General features: G+C 37.8%; 1 protein-coding gene across 1 annotated transcript; it reads right to left on the reverse strand.

Annotated features, from left to right (window-relative positions):
* Positions 1 to 16,467: 16,467 nt before the first annotated feature.
* Smp_079920 (putative pyruvate dehydrogenase) lies at positions 16,468 to 26,242 on the reverse strand (the record flags this gene model as incomplete). The annotated part of the gene is made up of 6 exons (XM_018789079.1): positions 26,043 to 26,242; positions 25,751 to 26,005; positions 24,086 to 24,304; positions 20,836 to 21,084; positions 19,653 to 19,901; positions 16,468 to 16,644 (listed from the first exon to the last, which is right to left on the reverse strand). The coding sequence occupies exons 1-6, from the start codon at positions 26,073 to 26,075 to the stop codon at positions 16,468 to 16,470; spliced, it is 1,182 nt and encodes a 393-aa protein (XP_018654558.1). The 5' UTR covers positions 26,076 to 26,242.
* Between the last annotated feature and the right edge of the window lie 972 nt (positions 26,243 to 27,214).

Below are 27,214 nucleotides of genomic sequence, written 5' to 3' on the forward strand. Positions count from 1 at the left end.
AACTTGTTCATCCGTGTCACATTCAATCGCCAACAGCTTTTAGAATTACAAAAACTTATTTGTTTCATGATAGACGTTGTTCAAAACTTATATCCCTTGGTTGTCAAAACTTCTGTTTCTTAATCAATCGCGAAACAGACAATGTAGAGAAATGTTTTCGCATGTCCAGCATCGTGTTGTTTTCTCATTACACTATGGTTCATTTTCAAGAGCATTACCCAACCAATGTACAAAGTACATCTTATTTGATATCCTTTGAAGTCCTTGTGAAAAATTATCCAATACGTGGTGAGGGACTATGAATGGCTTATTGGTTGGCTCGCTTTTGTAGTTTTTAGAGATTATCAATGTCATTGTATAGGCAGCCTTGACTATATCATATCTGCTTATGAAAGCCCTCGTATATTATGCAGCAGTCTAATTTGTCTTTATGTAAGGGGCGTTACACATTTGGCAGGACTACTGAGTGAACAAAACAGGTCAAACGAAGGCTACGAGGTAGATAATAGTTATTTGAATAATCAAACTAATATGCATACACAGACAGTGTGAAGGGAATTAAGTTTGTTTATTACTGTAAATTTATTTACATTCCACGTCGATTTAGAGCTAGTTTAATCGAGGATTAAGTACCAACACTGTAACTATGGAGACACATTGTTCTGTAGAAATGAATTAAATAAGATATACTATGTCATTTGTTTATTTCCTCACTAGATAATCCATAACTAATACAGCTCCGCTGAAAAATGTATAAGAGTTTGTCTACGTAAACAAACACGCCATTTCTTATAAGCGCAAATAAGGTCAAAATTTAGATCACTAAAGTATTTTTTCTAAAGATTCAAGTAAAGGATATCCATAAAGATATTAACGAATCACCAACGAGGGTTATAATCAATATATTCACTCTAATATTCAAGGAGACCACTACCTAGATGAAAGTTTCATTGAAATTTGCGTTACCTTTGGATAGGTTCTCTTTCTAAATTGATGTGGCAAGTAGTAGTTCAATCAGTTGGAGTGAGAATGACATATGAATTTGATTTTTTATCCAGTCGTTTGTCACATATTAAGAAAGATTATAGATATTCAGTTGTATAGTATGTGCTCACACAGTAAGCTATTGAATTATTATTGTTAAATATAGCCTAATTCACTTTATACAAATCCGACTTAACCTAACTGTCAATTAATAATGTAAAAAGTGGTGTATTCATAAATCTTTTTTTGATTTAGTTTGGGAGTCCAGCAAATTCACATCACTGACTTTTAGGTTTCGAACTTTTTCTTTTGTGTTCAAGTCGCCGTGTAGATTAGGCTGTGGTTATTAGAAGCAGCTTTGGAATCGGATCTAACGTCCAATTTTCGCAGACATATTATAAATCATGTGTAGAATTTATGTAGACATACTGAGGAGACCCTACAATATTTCAGATATCTGACGGGTAATTTCTCCAACAAACCATACCACATACATTAATTTTTGTTCTGAGTTAGCTTGCGTATTGTGTGTTTATTGAAAACCGGTCTATTTCATAGTGTAACCTGACTGGTAATTGGTTTCTTATTGTGGCTACATTAATCCAATATCTTACAGCTTATTTAAAATATAGTGTTAGGATTTACAGGTATCGTTGCCAACGTTCAACTTGATAATTTCAAATAAATTGATCATTAGCTAAATTGTCAGAAATTTATCAAACAACAACATTAAATACCAGGTGGATGACCATTGAACCAACTAATCCATGAACTAATTAGATCAGAAAAGCAACCATCCGATTGGAAATCTCTTCGCTCTACGTAACAGTCGTCTTTCCTTTTCTCTCTTGAAGCAATATTATTATATGCAAACGTGTTTACTGCTCAAGGGACACCAAGAAGTGATAAATGGTACTGTGTTATGTTGAATTCCTCTTTAGAATTTCATCGAAATAGGTTTTCGCGAGCCATCCAAAAGAAAATAATTTTAGGTTGCATAGCACAACTCTGTTTGCAATAAAGTGGACTGTTAAAGAGGTTGGTAAAATAACGTTTTCTTCTTAATATGAGAGAATCATATAATTCTAACAACGTTTTGTATATACAGTCTTTATATCGTATATGCTAGTAATGTGGGGGAACAGAGAATGTAATTGCATCAGTTAGACTGACGGGATTCATATATGCTGAATTTACTGAAGAATAATTGACAGCAACCCGACGGTTCATAACTTGAAATCATGAATTGAACATTCTCATTTAAAATAATCACTCATAGACTCATCAACTGCCTGACGCTGAACTAGGCTTTCAGTGGATTTATATCTGACTGCAGTAAATTGTATGCTGATTGTTATCGAGATATACATGCCGACTACCCTAGTATATAATTATCGAATTAATTCACGTTAGAGAATAACGAAATAAAATAAGTCAAATAAGATAGTGGACTTATTTACCCAAATATTCTCAACTTTGTGTTCATGAACAATGCTACATCATAATTAGCCGTAATATACGATTTAAATATGTGCAATAATCTTGATCATAGAGACTCTAAATGTGAAAGAATGTTCAGAAGAATAGATTGGCACCATCTTACAGTCAGCTCCGCAAATTTCTACCGTCAATCATACGACTGTGGTGTAGGGATTCTGATGTAAATTTGTCCGGTACATAGGTATATTTCATTTTGTGTTAAATTTTAGTGAATTCGTTGGTCGCCAGTCCACTTGATTAGTTATACTCTCTCAACTACCTTAAAAAACACTTTATTTAAATAAAATATCTGATTTTTTTCTAATGTGTTAATTCCTGCTTCAACAAGAATCTCTTTGGCCATAAACTTCTGCAAATGTGTGCGGAACACCCTCTTTTCAGTTAATGATCCATAATTTCACTGGTTAAAGATGCCTACCATAATATTGCTAACCTAAATATCTATTCTTGTGGTGACATTTTCCAAAATTCTACATCATCTTATAATTATTAAGAGTATTTATAGTCACAAATTATAAAGCATGATCATCTGACCAAATAACCAGTAAATTTGTCCATTAATTGTAAAAGATACTGTTATAACTTAGTTTTGATTAGTCAAATAGAGATTTATGTCATTCAAAAAAATGTGAGGTCAGCAAACATTGAATGTAGATAGTTGTGTTGTCGGTTGACCGATTAGATTATTTTGCTGTGAATCTTAATTACTTAACTGTTGATATACCCCTATACAAAAATCTGGTGAAATATGATATTTGCATAATCTCAGGTTTTAAGTTGACCTAAGTAGATTTGGGTATTTTAATTTATTGAATTAACGAAGATTTCTTCCTGGTTAAAAAAACTTTAATAATTTTGTTAAATATGCTAGTATAAATAAATACCTTCAAAAACCTGGGGTAGTCAACTTTCAAATAATTTCTTAAATACACAGTTTATTCGATTTCTAGGGTTAGAGCATGACGTTGATGTTTGAATCCAATACGCATACTCTAGGATACATAAGACAAGACAGTGTAGTAGTAAATTAATAGCAATCTTCGACACTACGTAAAAAACCTAGGTAAGCTTGAATCTCGAATCTGTGGAATAATAAATGATGTGAATTAGATTTTTGCTAATAGCGTTTAATCACTGAACAATATCTGATGTTTCGAATTTATTTACTACAAAAAAAAGGATTTGACACAATCACAAATTTAATGATATATTTGTAAAGTTCCAATGTGTAGAAAATTTAAATTTCCGGCGCTTCGCAACTTAATATAAGCTGCTCCTTCTGAGTATATAAGACATTCTATATTCACTGTTTTAAAACTGAAACCATCTCATCCAATCAGGTAGAGATTTTCTATAAGTATCCCCGTTTCCTTATCAGACGCTGACATTACGAACTTTGTTGCCACGGTTACTAATGAAATGGATCCTATGGTTTCTGGCTTCGCTGATGTACAAACTTCTTGTTTACGGACAACACTTTGGTTTAACGGCAAAATAAAAATCACAATGGACTATATGACTAGAAAAAACTGCGAATATGAAGCAAAAAGTTTAGTGGAACAGTAAACCAAATCCAAAAACCCATAAAGAGAACTAACAGTTGAAAGAAGAATGTGAAATCTTCTTAAACATTCCTGGTGAACATAAGCGAACTGATAATGTACAATTGCCAGCGTTTTAAAGTCAGGTTCAGCAAAATACACCTGCGCTACTACAACTTAAACTCATGAAATAAACACTATCAGAATCTGAAGGAAAGAATTGGTTCACAAATAGATTCACAAATCTTGCTAGGATTATTCTACATGTAATTTAAAGTGAAAGCGATACTCCAAATCTTTTAAAGAGTATCGCGATACATTATCACTATATAAAGTAATACCATCCACAGAATCGGCGGAAACTACTCCCCCTATTGCAATAAATGAGCCTCAAGAGGCCTAATATCAATAAAAACCGAATAGCATGTAAATCTCGACCTACAATATCCACAGTTATCTAGAACGCTGAAAAAATACTTAGAATAAAAAATCTATTGACTTGTTGTATTAGTAATATCGGCTTCAATTTCCTTCCGGTATAAATTGACGCAACTAACGACGTAATGATTTAAAAGTAAATTCAAGTACTAAATTTCAGAAAACACCCAAGTTAACAGACCTGACACAGCGCTTGCCAAATACTGAAGGAATGTAGTGATAAAACTCATTGTAAATATCTAGGGGATTAGGTAAACTTAGCACTTCATCACTCTGAAACTACACTATTGTAGTAACTATAGAAATATCTAGGTATTACGTGCAAATGTGTATACATCTGTCACCAGATACGTTAGAAATACAGACCGTTTTCATAATATCCGGACAATGGTCTGAAAAAATATCTAGCAAGTAGATCTGTGTTTTGTTGGAATAAACTTCTCCATGGATTCGTTTGTAAAGGGTGGTCCTGAGAAGTTTACCAACACCTTGGAAACTACGAAGAATGCTATATTGCTCGAGACCATCATTGATGCTAGAAAGTTAACCAATCATGATCATTCCTATCCAGCCCGTTATCATAACATTCTGACGACTGAAAGTAAGGAATTACAAGGTACCTGAGTAAAATCGTCACGTAAAAAATTGCTCAGATTCAAGTATCCAGACCCGACCGTAGCCGCTGCCTTGACGTGGTGGTCGGGCTTGCCTTTCGTGATGACCCAACCGAGCTATATTGGCTGGAACGTATGTTCCTGTAGGTTTTACCATGCCAGGCATTTCGATTGGAGAACGGTAAGACTAAAAGCAGTAACTGAAGGTCTGAGGGCGAAATCGTACTGCTGATTGTACAGAGGTGTTACGGCAGTAAGGTGTTCCCTTCAAACAACCAGTATAACAGCGATGCTGCCTTCTTAAAAGGAAGGGGTTAGGAAAGGGCGACCATAAAATGTCACGCCTCACCTTACCTCACGGATTTTCATCTCCGGCGGTAAGGCCCTTCGAAGAACGGAGCTAACACGTCAAAAATCCACCACGAAAAGGCCGTGCGTGACCGGACTCAAGCAGTTGTCCCTTGGAATCTGCGGTCACGCTCCCAGGTCGTTAAGGCCAACATTAATCCAACTTCATTTTCAGGCTCCTCAAGAAATACCCTTCCACGGTGTGGGTAGCCGGGAAGTGATATTAGACCTCATACTAGTAACTGCACACGAGACCAAGTTGGTCACATTCAAATCCTTCCTACACCTCCTAATAACTCTCTTATCTCCACGATTAACCCTTCTCACGTTCTTTTATCACCTCGCACCGCTAGGGCAAACGATTCGAGTACACGGAACATTATTCTCGGTCTCTTGAAACCACACTCTAAAATACATGTAGGAACCTTTAACGTCCGAAAATTGTGCCAAATAGGACAACAGACTTCCTTAGCTAGGACTTTAGAATCTCACATAATCGATGTGTCCTGCACCTCCGAAACGCGCATACAAGATCCGAGTAGCGTTATTCGTTTGACTTCACCATGTCATAATAAAAAACCAACTCGTGTATCTGGAAGCCCTGATGCTGCTTCTCGTGGCCTTGCTGGCGTAGATATAGCATTAAGTCCTAGGGCAGAACTAACTCTTTTAGACTGGATCCGTCTGTGCGCTGTCCGACTAAACGGAACAGTAAGGACTCGGAAAGATAGGGACACTCAACGTTGCCAAGGACTGAAACTCAGATGTGAAAGATGAGTTTTACAAAAAAATTCCAACCTCCGAAAAGCTAGGCGCTCTGATAAAGTAATAGTGGCTGGTGACTTTAATGCTCAAGTAGATAAACTAAGCGAAAGGAAAAGACACCTGGGTGGATCTTATGGTGTCGTGGCTGAAAGAACAGATAATAGCGACCGTCTGTTGCAGCTGTGCTCAGATAACCGCCTGTTTCTTGCAAATAATAACTTTAAGCACAAGGAAGAACATCTTTTGACATGGCGACCCCCGAATTCGTCTCAACGCTGGACCCAACTAGATCACATCGCTATCAGCCACGATGGAGAGGCTCAATAGAAGACTGTTGCTCATTCTGGAGCAAATGCTTAGATTCAGATCATGCTCTAGTGCGAGCACTTATCTGTCTGCGTCTAACTAGACGTAGAAAAGATACTGCAGGGAAACCTCTTAGGGTTCTACTTAATGATAGGCAAGCTGAGAATATATTTCAGGAACAACTAGAAAAACAGTTAGACAGCCATGTAAGTTGTGCCCACCCCGAGGCAGCGTGGAATGACATCCGAAAAGCTGTGGAAACAGCAGTGATATCTGCTAGTAAGGTAAACAATGGATCTCAGCAGTACCTACCGCACTGATAGATGCTCGAAAACTCATCCCATCTGGTTCTGAACATAACGAAAAGCGGAGTCAGCTTAAGCGAAGGCTAATAAGAAGCTTATGCAAAGATCGCGAACAGTAATAGGTAGCGAAAGCAAGAGAGATGGAAAAGGCAGCAGCAATAGGCGACAGCAGACAACTGTTCAGACTTGTTAAAGAAACCGGTTTTAGGAACCCAAGTGTCAGCGAAACTATCTCGGAAAAAGATGGACATATCATTCATTCTCAATCCAGGAGATTGGATCGATGGGCAGAACCCTTCAAGGATCAATTCAACTGGCCTTCAGCTACACTTCGGTTTCCCACGATCCCCAGTCGGTCTGAATGGCAAGTTGATGTAATTCCTCCAACTCTTTACGAGGTTGAAAAAGCTATAGGAAATCTGAAGCGATAGAGAGCAGAACGGCCTGACAGGTTTACCCCTGAGATTTTTAAGGATGGCGGTCCAGTACCAGCAGCGAGATTGACTGAGGTCTTAGGTAGAGTCTGGGAACTGGACGTAATTCCATCTGACTGGTCCCAATCACTGATTGTACCAGTCTATAAGAAAGGACAAAAGTTTTCTTGTGACAATCACAGAGGAATCGGTTTGACTAATATAGTGTCTAAAATATTGGCTTCAATAATACTTCGACGCCTAACCAAAGCTCGTGAAGAGCAGGTGACGAAATCTCAGCACAGATGCAGAAGGCTCGTCTAGCTTTCTCCAACTTGCGTCATTTATGGCGTAGGCGAGATATCCGTCTAGCAACCAAAGGACGGGTTTACTGTGCAGCAGTTCGTTCCGTCCTACTTTATGGCAGTGAAACATGGCCGATAAGAGTAGAGGATATTCGTGGGCTACTAGTATTCGATCATAGGTGTCTTCGAAGCATTGCTCGTACATCCTGGGACCACCGGGTAAGTAATGCAGTTGTTAGGAAACGGGTACTAGGTAATGATGGAAAATCCACTGATGAAGTAGTGAAACTTCATCAGTTGAGATGGCTGGGACATGTGTTGCGTATGCCCAACCACCGACTGCCCCGACGTGCAATGCTTTATGGTGTAGGCGTAGGTTGGAAGAAAGCTAGAGGCGGCCAGACCAAAACGTGCCAAAAATCCATGAAGTCACTGACTAGTGGATTGAGCCATGTTGGTAGGTGTAGATTACCTGGTTGGGATTCGCGAGATGATAGCAATCAATGGTTAGAGACCTTGAATGACATGACTCGAAATCGTTTGCAATGGCGAAGGTGTATCCACTCTTTGTTTTCTGCCAAATTCTAATCTTCTGAATTCTTCATGTCCCTATCTTTTTTCTCTTTCCAAATTTATTTCACTGGATTATACTCCTTGAATAACATCTTCAACCCCTAATCTTTCCGATTACTGCTTAAACTCTTACTACTTCTACCACTATGGGATTTGAATCGACAACTGCATCTCTGTGTTAATGTGGTATGGCAACTCGAACAGATGTACGTACGTACGAAGTCCTACGTTGTGACAGACTGACTGAGATCTGATCTCAGTATAGTAAAACATGCTAGTCTTAAAATTAGCAACTAATTGGTTGGGGATCAATGTAAGGTAGTACTTCGTGAGCTTAGTATAAATTATGGAGAAACACTGGAAACATGTAAGGTTTGGTCTCATAAGTATTTGCGCAAGTTTGGATGTGAGGAACCAAACAGATCATTAAGATAACTTAATTTGATATACGCCACACATAACTATATCATATCTTTATTTTAGTTTTATCAACCAGTTTAAAATTCTTCACCGCAACACTTGTATAAACTGGTCACTAAGAGCTTATGTTCAACAACTGTCCAAGTTCAACCATCACTGTCTGAAGGACCGCTGGTAGTTATTGTATTACCAAGTAACTAATTCTGAGGTCATATGACGTATCTAGGTACAATAGCACAATAAGGACGTTTGAGTTCAGACGAGATGCCAGTTGGAACCGAAGCCACTGGTGACCACTCTCTTGTAATATCGTTTATTTAAAGAAAGTTATGATAAACGTAAATCCTGATTCAACTCATCAAACCACACCAGTACGACGAGATGAAATTAACAAGGTGAATAGCAAAGGATTCGAAATAATGAGGTAGCAATGATAGTAAGAATGAATGAAAGGAAGTGATAAAAGCGCATTCATCATATCTTAAGTGACTACCTCTTTTTTCTCTTCAATATTTCTCTTAATTGCTCTTTATGATGTCGTATTATTTTTTATGGCCAAAGCTTTAGCATAAACAATCTACCAAGTTAATTTGTAGACGAATATCGGTTTTGACACTTTCGACTAAACATTTTCACGATTATTCATTATCAGGAAGGACTAATAACAAAATCATGGGCTTGTGTTTAACATACTCATAAGTAAAAGTTTTTATTTTGCAGAGACCTACGTCTGAACATTATTCGTCTCCTTAGACTCTCTCTATCATAAAACAGATTTAAATGGAACTGATTCATTCGTTATTCAAAGTTCTAGATCCATAGCACTGAATTCCGTTCTCTACTTATCTTATAAATAAAAAACAGCGTTACTTAAGAAAGCCTGAGTAGTAGCTGTTATTCATAAGTTCTTTGTTAATCAATCTTTCACGGTTTTAAAAAGCTATGTGCTAAAGCAGTCAGGAAATTTAAAACCGTTAGAAAAGAAGATAAGACTGAAAAACAGTATTAAAGAGCACATAAACTTGGCAAAATAAAACTAAAACTTAGTTTAAACGCTATAATAAACGGAATATACTCATTGAGACAAAATGAAAAAGATTGGTTCAGAGAAAAGTTCGCTTTTCTGTGGATTCATTTTCAAAGCTGTACAATCGTAAATATATACTTATTTTTGCAAAATGATAATGATTACAATAATGTTGATAATTAGACTCTGCTAAACTTGGTAACAGTGAGGTAAGATAAACAAAGGTATAAAACTTTTTATCGGGGAAACTGAAAAATAATCTTGTTTTCGAGGGCTTATATATTTATGATGAAGACAGATACAAAAATTATTGGAAATGGAAGGCTCAACGTGATAAGATAAAAAGTTAAGATTGAGACGACCTGTTATCAGGAGTATCATCATTTTTACGCCATAGGTTATTGGCCTCAGGGATATTAATCAGTACCCTCATATCAATAGAATATGTAAGTAATAATCCAGAAGAAACACATGAAGGGAAAAAAGTATAAAGAGACTAAGACCATGGTGCCAGTTTCTTTTAGACGCATAATTCTGGTTTTTCCAGAAGTATAGCTTGCCCTTCAGCAATGCTAAGAAGATGGGATATAACTGCCTTTGACAGCTTTTTACTTACCTTGTAGATTATTTTGAAAGCAGAATCCGCTTTGATTGAATAACCTATGTCCACGAGTTGTTCGATTATTGAACTCCTTATTGAGCCATTGATACCTTTTTTCAGCCAAGCTGGGTCATGTTTTCGAATACTTCTGGATAAAATACGCATCGAACGACCTATATAACTGGCTCTACATAAACCGGTAAATTGATAAACACACATAGAATTGGTCAAATAAGATCATTTATCCTTAAAATTATTGGTGAACATTGATCAACTGGAGAACACTATTCACAAAGTTGTTGTAAGGAATATTATATTGAGAGAGTTCAAAATTCTCCTCTTCTGGACATCTGAAGCTGTATTGTAGTGAAGGAGAACACAGGTGAGGACAACCGATTATGTATTTAGCACAAATTACAAAGTTGCTTGGTAAAATAGAAAAACCATACTCTGATACTTCATTTGCAATATATTCATCGATTGTCTCAGGCTTCACTGTTCCTGGATTTCCACACCAATTGCTTTCTGTTTCTGCTCTTCCCTTCTCCATCTTCTGCTGCCATATATTCTATTCCTGACTCACGATATATACTACTTATGTCAATATAAGTAGCCCACACCACAGTACCACGTTTGTAATCGATGTTCATATAGTGTTTTTTCCTACGGAGGTTACTTGTGCTTTAGGTGACTTGAGTTTTATATTCTCGTCAATAATTATCAAAGGATACCCGTTTTCAATATTTTTTAAAAAAGCTCAGCTTGTTATCTATGACCTGGGACTACAAATTCTTCGTATTCGTGTAGCGAGGAATATAATTAAGCTTCCCCTCCAGTTAGTGGGGACCCAGATATGAAGACATGATAGCTGGCCATTTCAAAAGTATTTTCCTTTAGATGGAATCATCTTAGAGTTCCGTCATTTTTTCTTGACATTTTAAAGTCTAGAAAGTGAACAATCTATTTGTTTCCAATGTCAAGTGCGAAATTTATTGCCTAGAGGCAGTTTTTAAATGTCTTTAGACGATTCATATCATATTTATTGTCACCAATGATAAAAACGTCATCCACGTACCTTGTACACAAGCGGAACTTGTCATTATTCGTTCTAAGTTGATTGTTTTCTCGACTGGCCATGAAATAATCTGCTCGTAATGAACCAAGGGGGGATCCCATTGCTATGTCATCCTTTTGCTTATGAATTACGTAGTTGAGTGTAAACTGTATATTACAAGTGCATCGCATTAGTAATTCCTTCAAATAAGACTTCGGAATTCCGATCTAATCTCATTATCTTTCGTGTATTTGCAGATAAAACTGATGGTCTTTGTGAGTGGAACATTAGTGAACAGTGATACGACATAGAGAGAAAAAATGAGTTTGTCAGTTACATACACATTTTTAATGTAATTAGTGAAGTCAGTAATATCATGTAGGGAATGCATACAAATATTACACCACAAATTCCTCACTGTAACCAATATTTAGCAGAGTTTAATTGTCACTGTTATTGTAATTATTATCATTTTGGAAAAATAAGTATATATTTACGATTGTATAGCTTTGAAAATGAATCCACAGAAAAGCGAACTCTTCACTGAACCAATCTTTCTTATTCTTAAACACTATAAGTTTCAATAATCTGCCCTCGAAAATTTCAATTGGAATTCGATAGTGAAAACATCATTACAATAGAATGGGAATGTAATATAAAACCACCGAAGGTACATGATTAAAAGTATAGCTAACTCAACATTTCAGACTCTGATAGTAAAATCTGGTTTCTGTTATCCATCTTCATCTGTTTGACTCATACACATGTATCATCATACTTTTAGTATAAAAATGGAAAACTAAGGTGAATCTAATTTCCGAAAGCGTTGAGTCAAGATTCTGAGTACAATTACATCTGAATATCATTTAGTGACGTTTTCGAACTTCTGAAATTCCATGGCTATGCATTTTCCTTTAGCTAATACAGCGCATAGAACACACTAAAACAGAAAATCTCTAGGACCGTTTCTAATTCCTTGGAAAGTCAAACAGTTATGACAACGGAAAACGCCAAATTAAATCAGATGTCAAAAACATAAACTCTGGCTAGAGCTCCTATGGAGCTAATATCAGTTTAAAGCCCATGTAATGCAGAATTCACTGTATATTTGGAAAACTTAGCTCGCAAACAACAACACAGCTACAAAATTGCTGACCAGACAAAACAAATAAATTTCCTCTGGGAGTTGAATGATCGTCACATAGAGGAGTAATGACTACTCGGAGTGGAAGCCACGAAACCACTGTCCCTGACGATAACAGGTTCGAGAAAGCTCTCAAAAACAATCTCCAAGCCTTACAAATCTACTACAATAAGAGTCAGTCAGTCAGTCAACTACAACGTAGGACCAGGCACATATATGCATCGGTCCAAGTTGCCATACCTCGTTAGCACAACAAGATCAACACCGGATCCATAGAAGTAATTAATTTAGTGGTGGTAATATATAAAGAAAGGTTGTATATGAGGATATAGTATAGGAAGGAAAAAAGTTATGAAGCAATTTTAATCTCAAGGTTTAAGGGAAGATAAAAAGTGTATACACCTACGCCATTGTGATCGATTCTGAGCCATGTCACCTAGAGTCTCCAACCATTGGTTACGATAGTCACGCGGACACCAACCAGGTAGTCTGCATCTGCCAACATGGCTTAAACTAGAAGTTAGTGACTTCAAGCACTGATGCCATGTTTTGGTTTGGCCGCCCCTAACTCTTTTCCAACCATCCCCTACACTAGTCAGCATAGCGCGTCGTGGTAATCGGTGTTCAGGCATACGTAACACGTGGCCTAACCATCTCAGTCGACGAAGATTCATGATCTCATCAACTGATTTACCATCATTCCATCATTTTGTCAGCGTCTTCACCAAACAGGACTATGTCATCTGCGTATTCTAAGTCGATAAGTGAACCTCCTGGTAGAAGATCAATTCCTGAAAATTCAGTCGACGAGTGTATTTTCCAGCACAGGGTCTATATGAAAATTAAACAAAAGTGGGGATACTGGACACCCTTGACGGACACCACTGAGGGTTGTAAAATCATATGGCAGTACGCCATAAGCTCTCACTCGACTGGTAGTGTTCGAGTAAAGAGCCTTCACAAGGTTTATGTACTTCTGAGGTACACCTTTCAATGACAGACACTGCCACAGAACCTCTCGGTCTACAGAGTCAAATGCTGCTTCCATGTCAAGAAAAACTATCATCGCCGAACGCCGATAAGCATTTCTGTGCTCTAAAACCTGACGAATGGTGAATATGTGGTTGATACAGCAACGGCCAGTTCTGAAGCCAGCCTGATTTTCTCGTGTTTGCAGTTCACGAGTCTTAGTTAGGCGCCCGATAATTATTGAGGCTAGTATTTTAGATACTATGTTAGTCAGACTAATCCCTCTATGGTTATCACAGGATGATTTTGGCCCCTTCTTATATATTGGGACAATAAGTGATTGTGACCAGTCGGATGGGATTACATCCAACTCCCAGATTTTAGCCAGAATATTAGTCAACCTAATCGCTAAAATTGGACCACCATATTTAAAGACCTCTGGAGCCAATCCATCTGGACCAGCTGCTCTTCCTCGTTTCAGATTACTTATAGCCTTTTGAACTTCAAGTAGGGTCGGGGGGCCTACTTCAATGCTCCATTCAGGTTTTCTGGGAATAGTGGGTAGTTGTGCAGTAGCTGAAGGCCAGCTGAACTGCTCCTTAAAGTGCTCTGCCCATCGTTCTAAACGTTTGGGTTGAGAGCAGATAGGGGTCCCGTCTTTTTCCGAGATTGTCTCACTTACAGTTGACTTCTTAATCCCGGTTTCTTTTATTAGTCTGAAGAGTCTTAGATTTTCTCAGTTTCCATCCAACAGAACTATAGCCCCTTTGGATGGAGCTTAACCCTTGGATAGTCAGACAATGAAAGTATTTTCTTCAAAACAATTTCTATAAATGAATTTGATGAAAGTGGGGAAAGAAAATAGCTCTGACGAACAACACTCGAGGTTGACATAAAATCTAACTTGATTAGTAGTGCTCGGTGACTGTACTTCTAAATCGTTGGCATACTTCTTTGACAGACACTGACGATGGAGAGTTTAGATAACATATGTTTTACAGTACTAGGTCTACCAAAACTATCATTATTACTTAATACTTCTATTTTCAGAAGACTGTGGTTTAAAAGTTATAGATTACATATGTTTATATGTGGAAAATAATACGACCCTATAAATAAGTGTAATCTATTGCGCTATTTTTGAAATGCTGATAAAACAGCTAACGAGTCTTTATTTCACCTGTGTCTACTAAATGAAAATTAAAGACATTTTCGGAGCTTCAATAACAGCAATAAGAAAGGGATTTTACACTGTATTTATGCTCAGCATTCAGTTTACGACTACGCTTATCTTATGAAAGTAGTTCGAATAGCATCATACGTACTCTTGCGACCCACTGTCGTCAGGTTTTCGACTCACGTTATTGTCAGCGTAAAATTTAAAATACCTGAACACCACAAGAAATACTTCAACAGTTAGGGCCGGTCCCAAACTCGGATGAGGAAGGTTGAACATAGTGTCACCAAACACATTCCCAGCTAAAAATAAACAAATTAACCCATATTAAAACTTCAGTGGGAGTACAGCCAGGAACTATGATGGAGAAAACCGAGTTTCCAACAGCCGCGTGACTGGATCTCTTCCTCAAATCAGAGTACTTTTTAAGTTAGGTAAATGGAATATTCGAATAATGTGCAACAGTGGGCGGATCATTCGAATATATGAGAGTATAACTTATCTCAGCAAATTTTAAATAGCTCTCATTTACAAGTTCCGAGCCCCACAAGATCTACTACAATAAGAGTAAATCACTATGAAAAACAATTGGAAAGAGAATAAAAAGAAAAATAAGTTGAACATACCAGATGATAGGTCCCACGATGCACCATCTTAAATAGTGGGTCTCTATCGACACTCGGAAAAAGATTCAAGATAGAAAAAACAATAAGAAAATAGTAGAAAAAAGCCGAAGAGGAGATCGAATTGCAAGGTTACTGATCACTATCGGTCCATTAACTGAAATTCACCTTTATCCATTGAGTTTTCTGATTATGGAAAAGCATTTGACAGTGTAGATAAAAAAGCTTTGTAGAATCTTCTCAACACTTTTCTCCTGCTGCCAGTTGTTGACAGGATTACGAACTCTCCTATATATCAAGGAGAACATGGAATACAATGGACACCTTGGACGCAGCAGCAGCTTCCATAGGAATAGGCCTCAACACTCACAAGGAGAGAATCAAGATCCTGAAATACAGCACATTGAGTGCCAACCAAATTACAATTGAATGTGCAGCTCTGGAAGAGATAGGATGCTTTTTATAGCTGAACAGAAATAACGGTAAACAAGATGGATTTGACTCAGATGTTAAGGCACGAATCGGAAAAGCAGAGGCAGAACTTCCCACACTGGATTACAAAGCCATGTCTAACTTGAGATGTTCAAGGGCAAAGGAAAAGAGACAAACTGAAGAACACATGGCACAGGAAACTGGAAGCAGACGTCAGGACCATGAATGCAACTTACTGAAAACTGGGAAGCAGAGCCCGTGACAGAGTTGACAAGAGATTTCTCGTCGGAGGGGTATCAGGCCTAAATAAACTATAAAGAAAATATAATTTAACTAGCCCTCAGTGTACAGCATAACTCCGCCTGTAGCCCCTCCGGGGGTTACTGCCGGTCCCAAGCGCGAATAGAAGAAGAGGGTTGGGCATGGAGTTAGCGACCTCATCCCACAGAAAACTAACTCGCTTAAAAAAACGCTAACCAGGAAAAAATTATTCAGTGTACAGCATGTATGTAGATGTTGTTGAAGAAGTAATATGCACCTGATCCCTGATCAAAGACTTAACGAAACTATACCTTACTAAATGGTATTATTGTAATGGAAAATTTTGTAAGTTTATACTTTGCATAGATTTGTTGCATTTCGGGCTTATATACACTGGAATAATTTAATAATATAAGTAAAACATTGATTTATCCCCTACAAAAAAACATCCTAGACCGCAAAATACGGATGATGAACTCATCATTATAGTATAAGTTTGTATTTTAGAGGATATAAGTTATAAAATTATTTATAGGTACACAGGCTGTTATGAAAGGATCAAATATTTGTGATTATTCGTACCTTAGAAAATACTAAAAGCCTGACTAATAAATTAGATAGTATATAATAACCAGCTTCTTCAAAATTCAGAAAACGTGAAGCTACCTCACCACTTAGTGACAAATGGTGAACCCCAAGTTTTTAGATCGCAACCTCGAATCTTGTAGTTTGGAGGTATCCCATGATAAATATTTCCAAACATCGTCTCTAGTGGTGGTTCTGAGTCGCTCATCGCCTTCTCTACTTCTTTATCTACTTCAATTCGGACCCTTTTTTCGATCTCCTACAAACGAATTAAAAAATATAATACAGTTAACATAATACTGATTAAAAACTACTTCTGTTATAAAGAATGAGAAAGAATTATTAGGTGGATTTTTACTTAGTCATCTATGGATCCTAACTTCTGGCGAAGGCGAGTTATCCGTCCATCGATTAAGGGACGAGTATACTGCGCAGCAGTTCGCTCTGTTCTACTTTACGGCTGTGAAACATGGCCATTAAGAGTAGAAGATACTCGTAGGTTACTAGTATTTGACCACAGATGCCTTAGAAATATTGCTCGCATCTGCTGGGATAACCGGGTAAGTAATAGCGAGGTTAGACTCAGGGTATTAGGGAATGATGGTAAATCAGTTGATGAGATCATGAATCTTTATCGACTGAGATGGTTGGGCAACGTATTATGAATGCCTAACCACCGATTACCACGACGCGCAATGCTGACTAGTGTTGGAGACAGATGAGAAAAAGTTAAGGAAGGCCAAACCAAAACATGGCATCAGTCCTTGAGGTCAATAACTTCTAATCTGAGCCATGTTGGTAGATGAAGACTACTTGGTTGGTGTCCGCGTGACCATCGTAACCAATGGTTGGAGGCTGGGTGACATGGCTCAGAATCGATCACAATAGCGTGGATGAATACACTCTCTGTCTTCCCTTAAACTGTAAGATTAAAATTTCTTTATACTTTTCTTTCTACGAACTAATTCTTCCTGTATTATATCCCTATATACAATCCTTCCTTTATAAATTGCTGCCATTGGAATAACTGCTTCTATGGATTTGGTGTCCATCTCGTTGTGCTAATGAGGTGTGGAAACTTGGTGCGATGCATATATGTGCTTGATCTTACGTTGTAGATGACTGACTACAGAACATAAGTTGAAGACAAAGCAGGAGCCGACATACGTCAATCGGCAAAGATAGAAAGTTAATAAGATGGTAACCATAGAGGTTGAAATACTGAAATAAAAAGTAGACGAGAACTAAATACAAAGATAATGATTTAAAAGTAAAACGTGAAGCCGTTGTATTGAAAAGTTTTGAATAACACTTAGCTCAAATTTTCAGGAAAAAAGAACAACTGAATGCGCTACTGCAACCGATTTTGATGCAAATTACTAAAGGTCTCCAATCATCAATCACGACTAACGTGAAGATCCCAACTAAGGAATCCGCATCATCCTACACAATAGAAGCAAATGATCAATTACAATACAGACTAGTGTAATTTCCTGGTTTGCCTCCTTAAATCTCTTTTAACTTCTCCATAGCCGTTGGAAAAATAGCGTTTCAACCACCTTAGTTGATGAATATTTCTATCAGCACCTTTACCACTTTTACCCAATACCCTAAACCTGAGCTTGATATTATATAATAGGTGGTTTCATCATATATAAGCAACGTATATTTTTCAAGACCGTGTTACAAGCATAAACTGCTAAGGAAAAAACTACTGTTCTGAGACTAAAAGTTTAAAATATCACTTTACAAACAACACTGTTACACAATCTCATCTTACCAATAAAAATAGTAATATGTGTAAATAGTGTATCCGATAGTAAGACATCCGGTATACGGAGTTCTAGTTTAAGCCTAAAAAGCTTAACAACTTCAAAAATAATTGTCACTTGCTTCACAACGCAACATACATCTGGTCATAACACCATGTACATGCCTAGAATTAATATTCGGCAAATGAAAATTACTTGCGAAACCAGTGCTAGTGACATTTTTCAACATTTTGCTATACATTCACTACTAACAGAACTGATTAAGTAAAGTTGACAGACGAAATCTCAGCACGGATTCAAAAAGCTCGTTTGGCTTTTGACAACTTACGTCACCTATGGCGAAGACGAGATATCCGTCTATCAATTAAGGGACGAGTATACTGCGCAGCAGTTCGCTCTGTTCTACTTTACGGCTGTGAAACATGGCCATTAAGAGTAGAAGATACTCGTAGGTTACTAGTATTTGACCACAGATGCCTTAGAAATATTGCTCGCATCTGCTGGGATAACCGGGTAAGTAATAGCGAGGTTAGACGCAGGGTATTAGGGAATGATGGTAAATCAGTTGATGAGATCATGAATCTTCATCGACTGAGATGGTTGGGCCACGTGTTACGTATGCCTGAACACCGATTACCACGACGCGCAATGCTGACCAGTGTAGGGGATGGTCGGAAGAGTTAGGGGCGGCCAAACCAAAACATGGCATCAGTGCTTGAAGTCACTAACTTCTAGTTTAAGCCATGTTGGCAGATGCAGACTACCTGGTTGGTGTCCGCGTGACTATCGTAACCAATGGTTGGAGACTCTAGGTGACATGGCTCAGAATTGATCACAATGGCGTAGGTGTATACACTTTTTATCTTCCCTTAAACCTTGAGATTAAAATTGCTTCATAACTTTTTTCCTTCCTATACTATATCCTTATATACAACCTTTCTTTATATATTACCACCACTAAATTAATTACTTCTATGGATCCGGTGTTGATCTTGTTGTGCTAACGAGGTATGGCAACTTGGACCGATGCATATGTGTGCCTGGTCCTACGTTGTAACTGACTGACCGACTGACTGACAGAATAATTTGAAAGGACGTTTATGTAAGGACCCAAACAGAAAAAATAACGCCGATAGTGGAGTCAAAAGTCCTATTCAGGGAAACTGTAAATAAATAACACATTCATTTACAACAATGCTGTAATATATTTATGTGGTATAATCCGACGCTCTCGAAGTATAAATGTTATATTTTTAACAAACAGAAAAGTGCGAACTATCAAAACCAACGACATCACATACAATGTGCGCTAATTATAACAATCATATTACATCACCGTTTACTTAAATCACGTCATGTTCAGTTTAATTTTAAGTAAACATTTCTGAATAATGGGCTTACATAACCTTCTATCAAGTCAAAGAAAAACTTCCAAAACTCTTAAGAGCATATAAATTTGTAAACCTTTAAGCTGTTTTTCACAAAAATACTTTACCTTAACCTCATCCTGTGTACATAGCCCATTGTCTACAATGCTCTTCTGGAATAAAGCGATAGGATCTCGTCCACGCCTCATCGACTGAACTTCTTCACGTGTACGATAACTAGTGCCTGGGTCGCTCATACTATGACCATGGTAACGATAAGTCTCTGTTTCTAACAGTATTGGTCCTTTGTCAGAACGACACCAATCAGCAGCAAAACGTGTGGCTTCTCTAACAGTAAGTATATCCATACCATCAACCTGGCAAATGATAAAAAATTTTGTAAGTAGATTAACTGTTTGATCAACTACACTGAGAACACAAAATTGATAGTTTACCAAGTGTGTCGTGACATATCACTTTATGAGTACTTCGAAATAATTTTTCAGAGCTAGGTCTCAGACATTTTAACTGTGAAAACTTTATAGTATGAGCCCCCAAATGCCCTGGTACGGCCGAGAGTGGGGAGAGTCCGCTCTCCCTCTCCAAATGCTCTTACATGGCCACGCGAATATATAGCCTCTGCCAGGGAAGTCCTACTCACTGCCTTCTCGTGGCGGGGGTGTTGTTTACGAAAGTGAGAGGACGAAAAGCGAATGTCCGGCGCTTTAAACGGGTTGGTGGTCATGGAGGGTCCACCTAGGGGAGTTGGAAAACCCTGGTTCCAAACCAATGGTGCACATGGGCTCCAGGATCCTGATGGGACGAATGGCGTATGAACCTACTGTTGGTCACCGGCTACCATGGGACTGCATCTCCTCACGATGCTCCACTGCCTTGTGGATCAGACCTTTAGGTCAAAGGCTCGGGGTGTGGTCCCCTAAGAAAACCACCTGCTTCAGTCTGGGCACCTGGGCAGTATCTCAGCCCTCACACAGATCAAATGAGATTTGTGAGGCGCATATTTATCTGGTGCTTTTTGTACCAATATTTATGTGTTTAAATAATAAATAATAATAAATAATTATAGTATGAACAGCTAGGCGATCTTAAAAACACTAGTACCGTGAGAAAATTGAACTAAAAGGAATGAAAACTTAAAATTAGTGCTACTGAAGCATAAACTACGCTGTAACAATAAAATGCAAAAGAGTGGAAATAAAATAAGTGTGTTATAACTAAACAAAGGACAGCTACTAGTGTTAAATAAAAAACGACTGTGCAACCATGTCTTGGAAACAAATGAAGACGAACCCACAATCCAGGAATGTAATCTCCACGAGTATAGTAACTAGTATTGGCCGAAGAGCGCTGCACAGATGTACCCATACCATATTTATTGTTTTCACAAATGAAAATCACAGGAAGATTCCATAACTTCGCTATATTAAAGGCCTCAAACACCTGTCCCTGGTTAGCTGCACCATCTCCATAAAGAGTTACAGAGACAAACTTTTCCCCACGATGTTTCATACGTAATGCTATTCCAACACCCAAAGGAACCTGGAAGGTAGATAGAGAATACAAATATACTTTTCTAGTTGATAGTAACTACAAAAAAGCGAAACAAGAGATAAACCTAGTAGCTATGATACTGTAACCACAAAATATTGAGAAATTCTTATGACCAAACTTGGTACTCAAAACCAAATAACTCTATCAATGAAATACGTTTTATAGACAGACTTAAAGTTATATACAATACTACTAGCATGAGGTCACGAAATCAGGGAAGACGGAAAATGAACTATCGGTGAAGAAGTTTCGTTAACTATGAAGTACACAAAAAGAACTCAGATGACAGACTAAACAATTTCCAGACAGTTGGCTTATAGAGGCCAAGATTCGACTCCAATTAGATCGTATGATGATTGTTGTCAAAATATACATCCTGTCTATCCTCGTATGTAATACATGACTTAATCCGCGTTGATGAATAACGAAGTTAAATAAGTCAAATACGGGAATGGATTTCGAATACATAAATTTTGTACATTCATTGATCTAGACAGGAAATCAGAGGGATGAAGCGGATAGAAGAGAGCGAAAAGAAAATGACGCGCATTGGAGATGGAGTGTAAGCCAACTCGCTTTTATCAAGCGTTAATCAATATTTATGGTCAGATAAAAAATAAGTTACACACATGTGATGGATAGAAGAAGTGTACACACACATACCCTCATATAAAAACAGTCAGGTTTGATAAGTGAATAATTAACAAGGTCAAAACGTGACTCATGATGGACAGGTAAATCGACTTGTCCAGAAGCTAGGATAAGGTATGTGGGCTTGACATACCGACCGACACTACAGGCTACTAGCACCTATGATAGTGTGTTTCTGATGAAATCACAACTAGACAACCTGAAACGTCTAAGTTTCAAAAAAACTTCTGAAGTGGCTATTCGACAAATATTTTAGCTTGAGAAACTTAGTCACCATATTGACCTGATTTTTTAGTTTCTTTGTATATACACTACTGATGGGAAGATAAGTTTACCTAATAAAATTTTTGTTACGGACACGTTAGTGACCGAAATAATTTTTCGTTTGCAGTGGAGCCTGTCAAGCACAAATCATAACAAAATGCTAATACGATGTACAAACTAGCTTTACTGAGAAAATATACAACACTCTGATTCCTTATTTATTTATTTGAACACATAAGCATTGGTACAAGAAGGCACCAAATACATATCAGTCAGTCAGCTACAACATAGGACCAGGCACACATATGCATCGGTCCAAGTTGCCATACCTCGTTAGCACAACAAGATCAACACCGGATCCATAGAAGTAATTAATTTAGTGGTGGTAATATATAAAGAAAGGTTGTATATAAGGATATAGTATAGGAAGGAAAAAAGTTATGAAGCAATTTTAATCTCAAGGTTTAAGGGAAGATAAAAAGTGTATACACCTACGCCATTGTGATCGATTCTGAGCCATGTCACCTAGAGTCTCCAACCATTGGTTACGATAGTCACGCGGACCCCAACCAGGTAGTCTGCATTTACCAACATGGCTCAGACTAGAAGTTAGTGACTTCAAGCACTGATGCCATGTTTTGGTTTGGCCGCCCCTAACTCTTTTCCGACCATCCCCTACACTGGTCAACATTGCGCGTCGTGGTAATCGGTGTTCAGGCATACGTAACACGTGGCCCAACCATCTCAGTCGATGAAGATTCATGATCTCATCAACTGATTTACCATCATTCCCTAATACCCTGCGTCTAACCTCGCTATTACTTACCCGGTTATCCCAGCAGATGCGAGCAATATTTCTAAGGCATCTGTGGTCAAATTCTAGTAACCTACGAGTATCTTCTACTCTTAATGGCCATGTTTCACAGCCGTAAAGTAGAACAGAGCGAACTGCTGCGCAGTATACTCGTCCCTTAATTGATAGACGGATATCTCGTCTTCGCCATAGGTGACGTAAGTTGTCAAAAGCCAAACGAGCTTTTTGAATCCGTGCTGAGATTTCGTCAGACACCAACCCATTAGGGCTGATCAGACTTCCAAGATAAGTGAAGTTGTCGACGCGTTCGACTACTTCACTCCCTATTCTTAGTTCAGGTGTTGACGCAGGCCAGTCCTGGAGTAACAATTTACATTTGGATGGGGAGAAACGCATCCCAAACATCCTGGAATTATTACTCAGTTCTAACAGAAGACTCTGCATTTTGCCAGCGTCTTCACCAAACAGGACTATGTCATCTGCGTATTCTAAGTCGATAAGTGAACCTCCTGGTAGAAGATCAATTCCTGAAAATTCAGTCGACGAGAGTGTTATTTCCAGCAACAGGTCTATAATGAAATTAAACAAAAGTGGGGATACTGGACAACCTTGACGGACACCACTTGAGGTTGTAAAATCATATGACAGTACGCCATAAGCTCTCACTCGACTGGTAGTGTTCGAGTAAATAGCCTTCACAAGGTTTATGTACTTCTGAGGTACACCTTTCAATGACAGACACTGCCACAGAACCTCTCGGTCTACAGAGTCAAATGCTGCTTCCATGTCAAGAAAAACTATCATCGCCGAACGCCGATAAGCATTTCTGTGCTCTAAAACCTGACGAATGGTGAATATGTGGTTGATACAGCAACGGCCAGTTCTGAAGCCAGCCTGATTTTCTCGTGTTTGCAGTTCACGAGTCTTAGTTAGGCGCCCGATAATTATTGAGGCTAGTATTTTAGATGCTATATTAGTCAGACTAATCCCTCTATGGTTATCGCAGGATGATTTTGACCCCTTTTTATATATTGGGACAATCAGAGATTGTGACCAGTCGGATGGGATTACATCCAAATCCAATATTTAAGTCCTAATACTAGTAATAATTGATGTGATCAATATACAAAGACAAGAAGTAGCACATATACATAGCGTAAATACATTTATTCTGAAAATAAAGGTTGAGATGTATGATAGGAAGAATCCCTAATTGAAATCATGAAGTCAAAATATTATACGGAAAACAAACAAATATACCTGGGCGCCAACGATGCCATTACCTCCATAGAAATCTTTCGCGTAAAGATGCATACTGCCCCCTAAACCTTTTGTGCATCCAGTCTTCCTTCCTGCGAGTTCTGCAACTATATTGTGGATAGGAACACCGCGAGTCATTGTAAAGCCATGGCAGCGATAAGCAGTGATAATAGTATCGCCTGGCTGTAAAGCAGCTTCAATACCGACTGCAACTGCTTCCTAAAGATTAAGTGAAAAAAACTGGGAGCAATTATTTGCCAAAAAAAACTTGAAAACAAATAAGTGCCTTCATATTTTTAAGCAAAAAAAATTCACATTTTCAATTTACAAGTTTGTGTGCTGAGGCTTGAGAGTGGTAACAGTCATACCTATAAGCTTCCTTTTGATCTCACGTGATGAAGCACATTCATTTAGGTCACATAAGTGTATATCGTACCTATAAATTAAACACTCTACGAGATAAATTAACACTGCCTAGTATGTATTCGTTTTCCCTAAAAGACTACTTAATAATACTGCACAAAATGCTTTTAAAAAATAAATGTATGTATGGATAAAAGCAGATATCTTGAAGTAAATCCCACAGTACAAGAAATCACCCCAATAAGTTTGTGTAATGTGTAAATTTGTTCCGAGTTTGTGGATAATCTTTTAACGTATTATTACTCATAAACTCAATCCTTCGAAAAAGTCATCTCGCACTGTAATCCAGTGATATAATAGTTTGAAGATATCTTCATCTTTTATAGTGCAATATATTTCTTGTCAGTGAAAAGTACCTGTCTTACATCACAACTATGAACCTGATGTTAAAGCTAACTGATTGAGGCAGGTGACCGTGTATCAGTCCTGAAGAATATTTAACTCATGTCAACTTGAAAGGAACTAAAAAGATGTAGGTTAAGGAAAGACTAATTGAAAAAATTCCCTAAAATCAATAAAAATTTTGACACATCTGTTTCAGTCGACGGAGTTGACTCGAGTCACTTGTTGAATGCCAGATTTAACTTCATTTAATTAGGACAAGCGTTAAATTTTGTAAAAAATATACTTTTACCATAACTATTCTGTCGCCTGCTTTTATCAACACCAATAGAAATGTTTGGTTTCTAATATCTCAACTTTTCAGTTTGCTGATTCAGCCTAATTTCCTTACATAAAACCCTACATTGTCAAGTCGGAAAGAACCCACAAGTAATAAGAGAATTCAAAGGAAGAAAGGAACACAAACAGATCATGAAAAGCTGTAAAAGCATGTGGCAACCCTATGCAAACAATATTATGGTTAGAAATTGCCTTACAGTCGAAACAGATACCAGTAGGTATGTGTATGAACAAGCACTTATTTTTGCTTTTCAAAATATTCTATGAGCAAGATGATCACAGCAATAACACGATGAATCATCCGTCCGTAAGTCATAAAGGATGTATTCAATCACCAATACCTAAAAAGGCTATTCACAACACACTTCCGAAGATCCTGTTGAAAATAAATGGCAAATACCAACACGAATTTATTTCACTCCGTATATGTAAGGAATGGATAACACGTCTGAAGAGTTAATGTCTCAACAAGAAAGTCATAAAGTAGGTAATTCTATTTAAAGAATAATAACAAGAATCAAAGAGCAGAAACATAGAAATACGATTAAAATTAAAACAAACCTGACCCGAGTATAGATGACAGAAACCACGAATAAGCTTTTCTTTATACATGTTACCTAATGCCGTTTCCATTCTACGAATACGGTGAAGACTCTCGAGGTATCTAAGTGCATCATCACGACTGCATTCAGTTTCATTTGCTGGTGTGGAATCTAACTTAAAAGACTTGTAGTCAGAAAGACTAAATTTTGCGGAGGAACACTCAGGACGATAGATGAGTGACACGGGGTTCCACGGAGACCTAAAAACAAAATTCTTAAACAATAAAGATGGATGAACAAATATAAGTTACCATCAGCTTTGATCTAGCAAGACCTGACGCCATTTTTATTATGTGAATCGAGTGTTTATTGTTTGATGAAAGCCTGATATTCACTTCAAACAAATCTTGAGAAGAAGATTAATATAGACGAAGTTTCGAGAAAGGTAATACGTCAATGTTCGAAGTTTTCTATATAGCAAAGTACTAGACTAACAGGAGGAACCAAGATGACGGCTCACAACCTTGAGAGTGAGTAACGCGCTGGAAACGTGAATGATTTTCCAGTTTCCCTAAGATCATTTTAAAGCAACACCACACCTCCCTTATGTTCAAGCAGAAATAGCCAAAGACTTTCTTGGTCACCTTTTTTAGGTAGTTTTGTATTTAGTTTGGGCGTAAATAGAGGACATTTCTCACATTCCGCCTGTATCTACAGTCTTCAGTAGTAAGGAAAGTAGGTTGGTGGACCTGCATTAATCCCTACAGTTTGTTTTCCAATAAAGATCCAGATTCTGCTTGAAGATGTTCACTTATGAGGATGGTTCCCCTTTTTTAGTAAGGCATGCCAGTCATTGAAAACTCGATGAGAAAAACGGAACCCCACTCTGAGTTTATTAGATAGTTGTTTTTGAGCCTTCATTTTATGGCCTCAAAAATTATTAAATGGTTCAAATGGTTCAAATGGTTGAGGACGGAATAGAAGAAGCTTTCGCTTAACGGGCTTCCGTGTCTAGTAGCAGTGGATCACCAATACCTCCAGGTAAGAACCTAGGTATATGAACGATAATAGAGGAAAAAAAGAATTTGGTAAATCATAATAATATGTTATCCTTAGTCCTTAAGAATAAGTCAAGTTTCCTCTTAAAGGACTCCTGGGAGGTCGCTTGGACTAGCTCAGTCGGCAGCCAATTCCAGCACTTGACAACTCTAACGGAGTAGAAGTTGTGTCTGCAGTCTGTTCTTCTATGTAGGGTCTCCAATTTCTGGGTGTTACCTCTCAGGTTAGTGTTATGACTAAGCTTAAGATGTTTAAGGGGATGACCAGAAGTATTAAGGATACTATTAGTCATAAAAAGATCACCTCTAAGACGCCCGTACTCTAACGGGTAAAGGTTAAGTGATTTGAGGCGATCTTCAAAAGGTTTGAATTTGAGACCCCGAACTGATTTCGTGGCTCGACGTTGTATACGTTCCAGAGTGAC

The sequence above is a fragment of the Schistosoma mansoni genome, chromosome W (genome assembly GCF_000237925.1).
Source record: "Schistosoma mansoni strain Puerto Rico chromosome W, complete genome".
NCBI classification, from domain to species: Eukaryota; Metazoa; Platyhelminthes; class Trematoda; order Strigeidida; family Schistosomatidae; genus Schistosoma; species Schistosoma mansoni.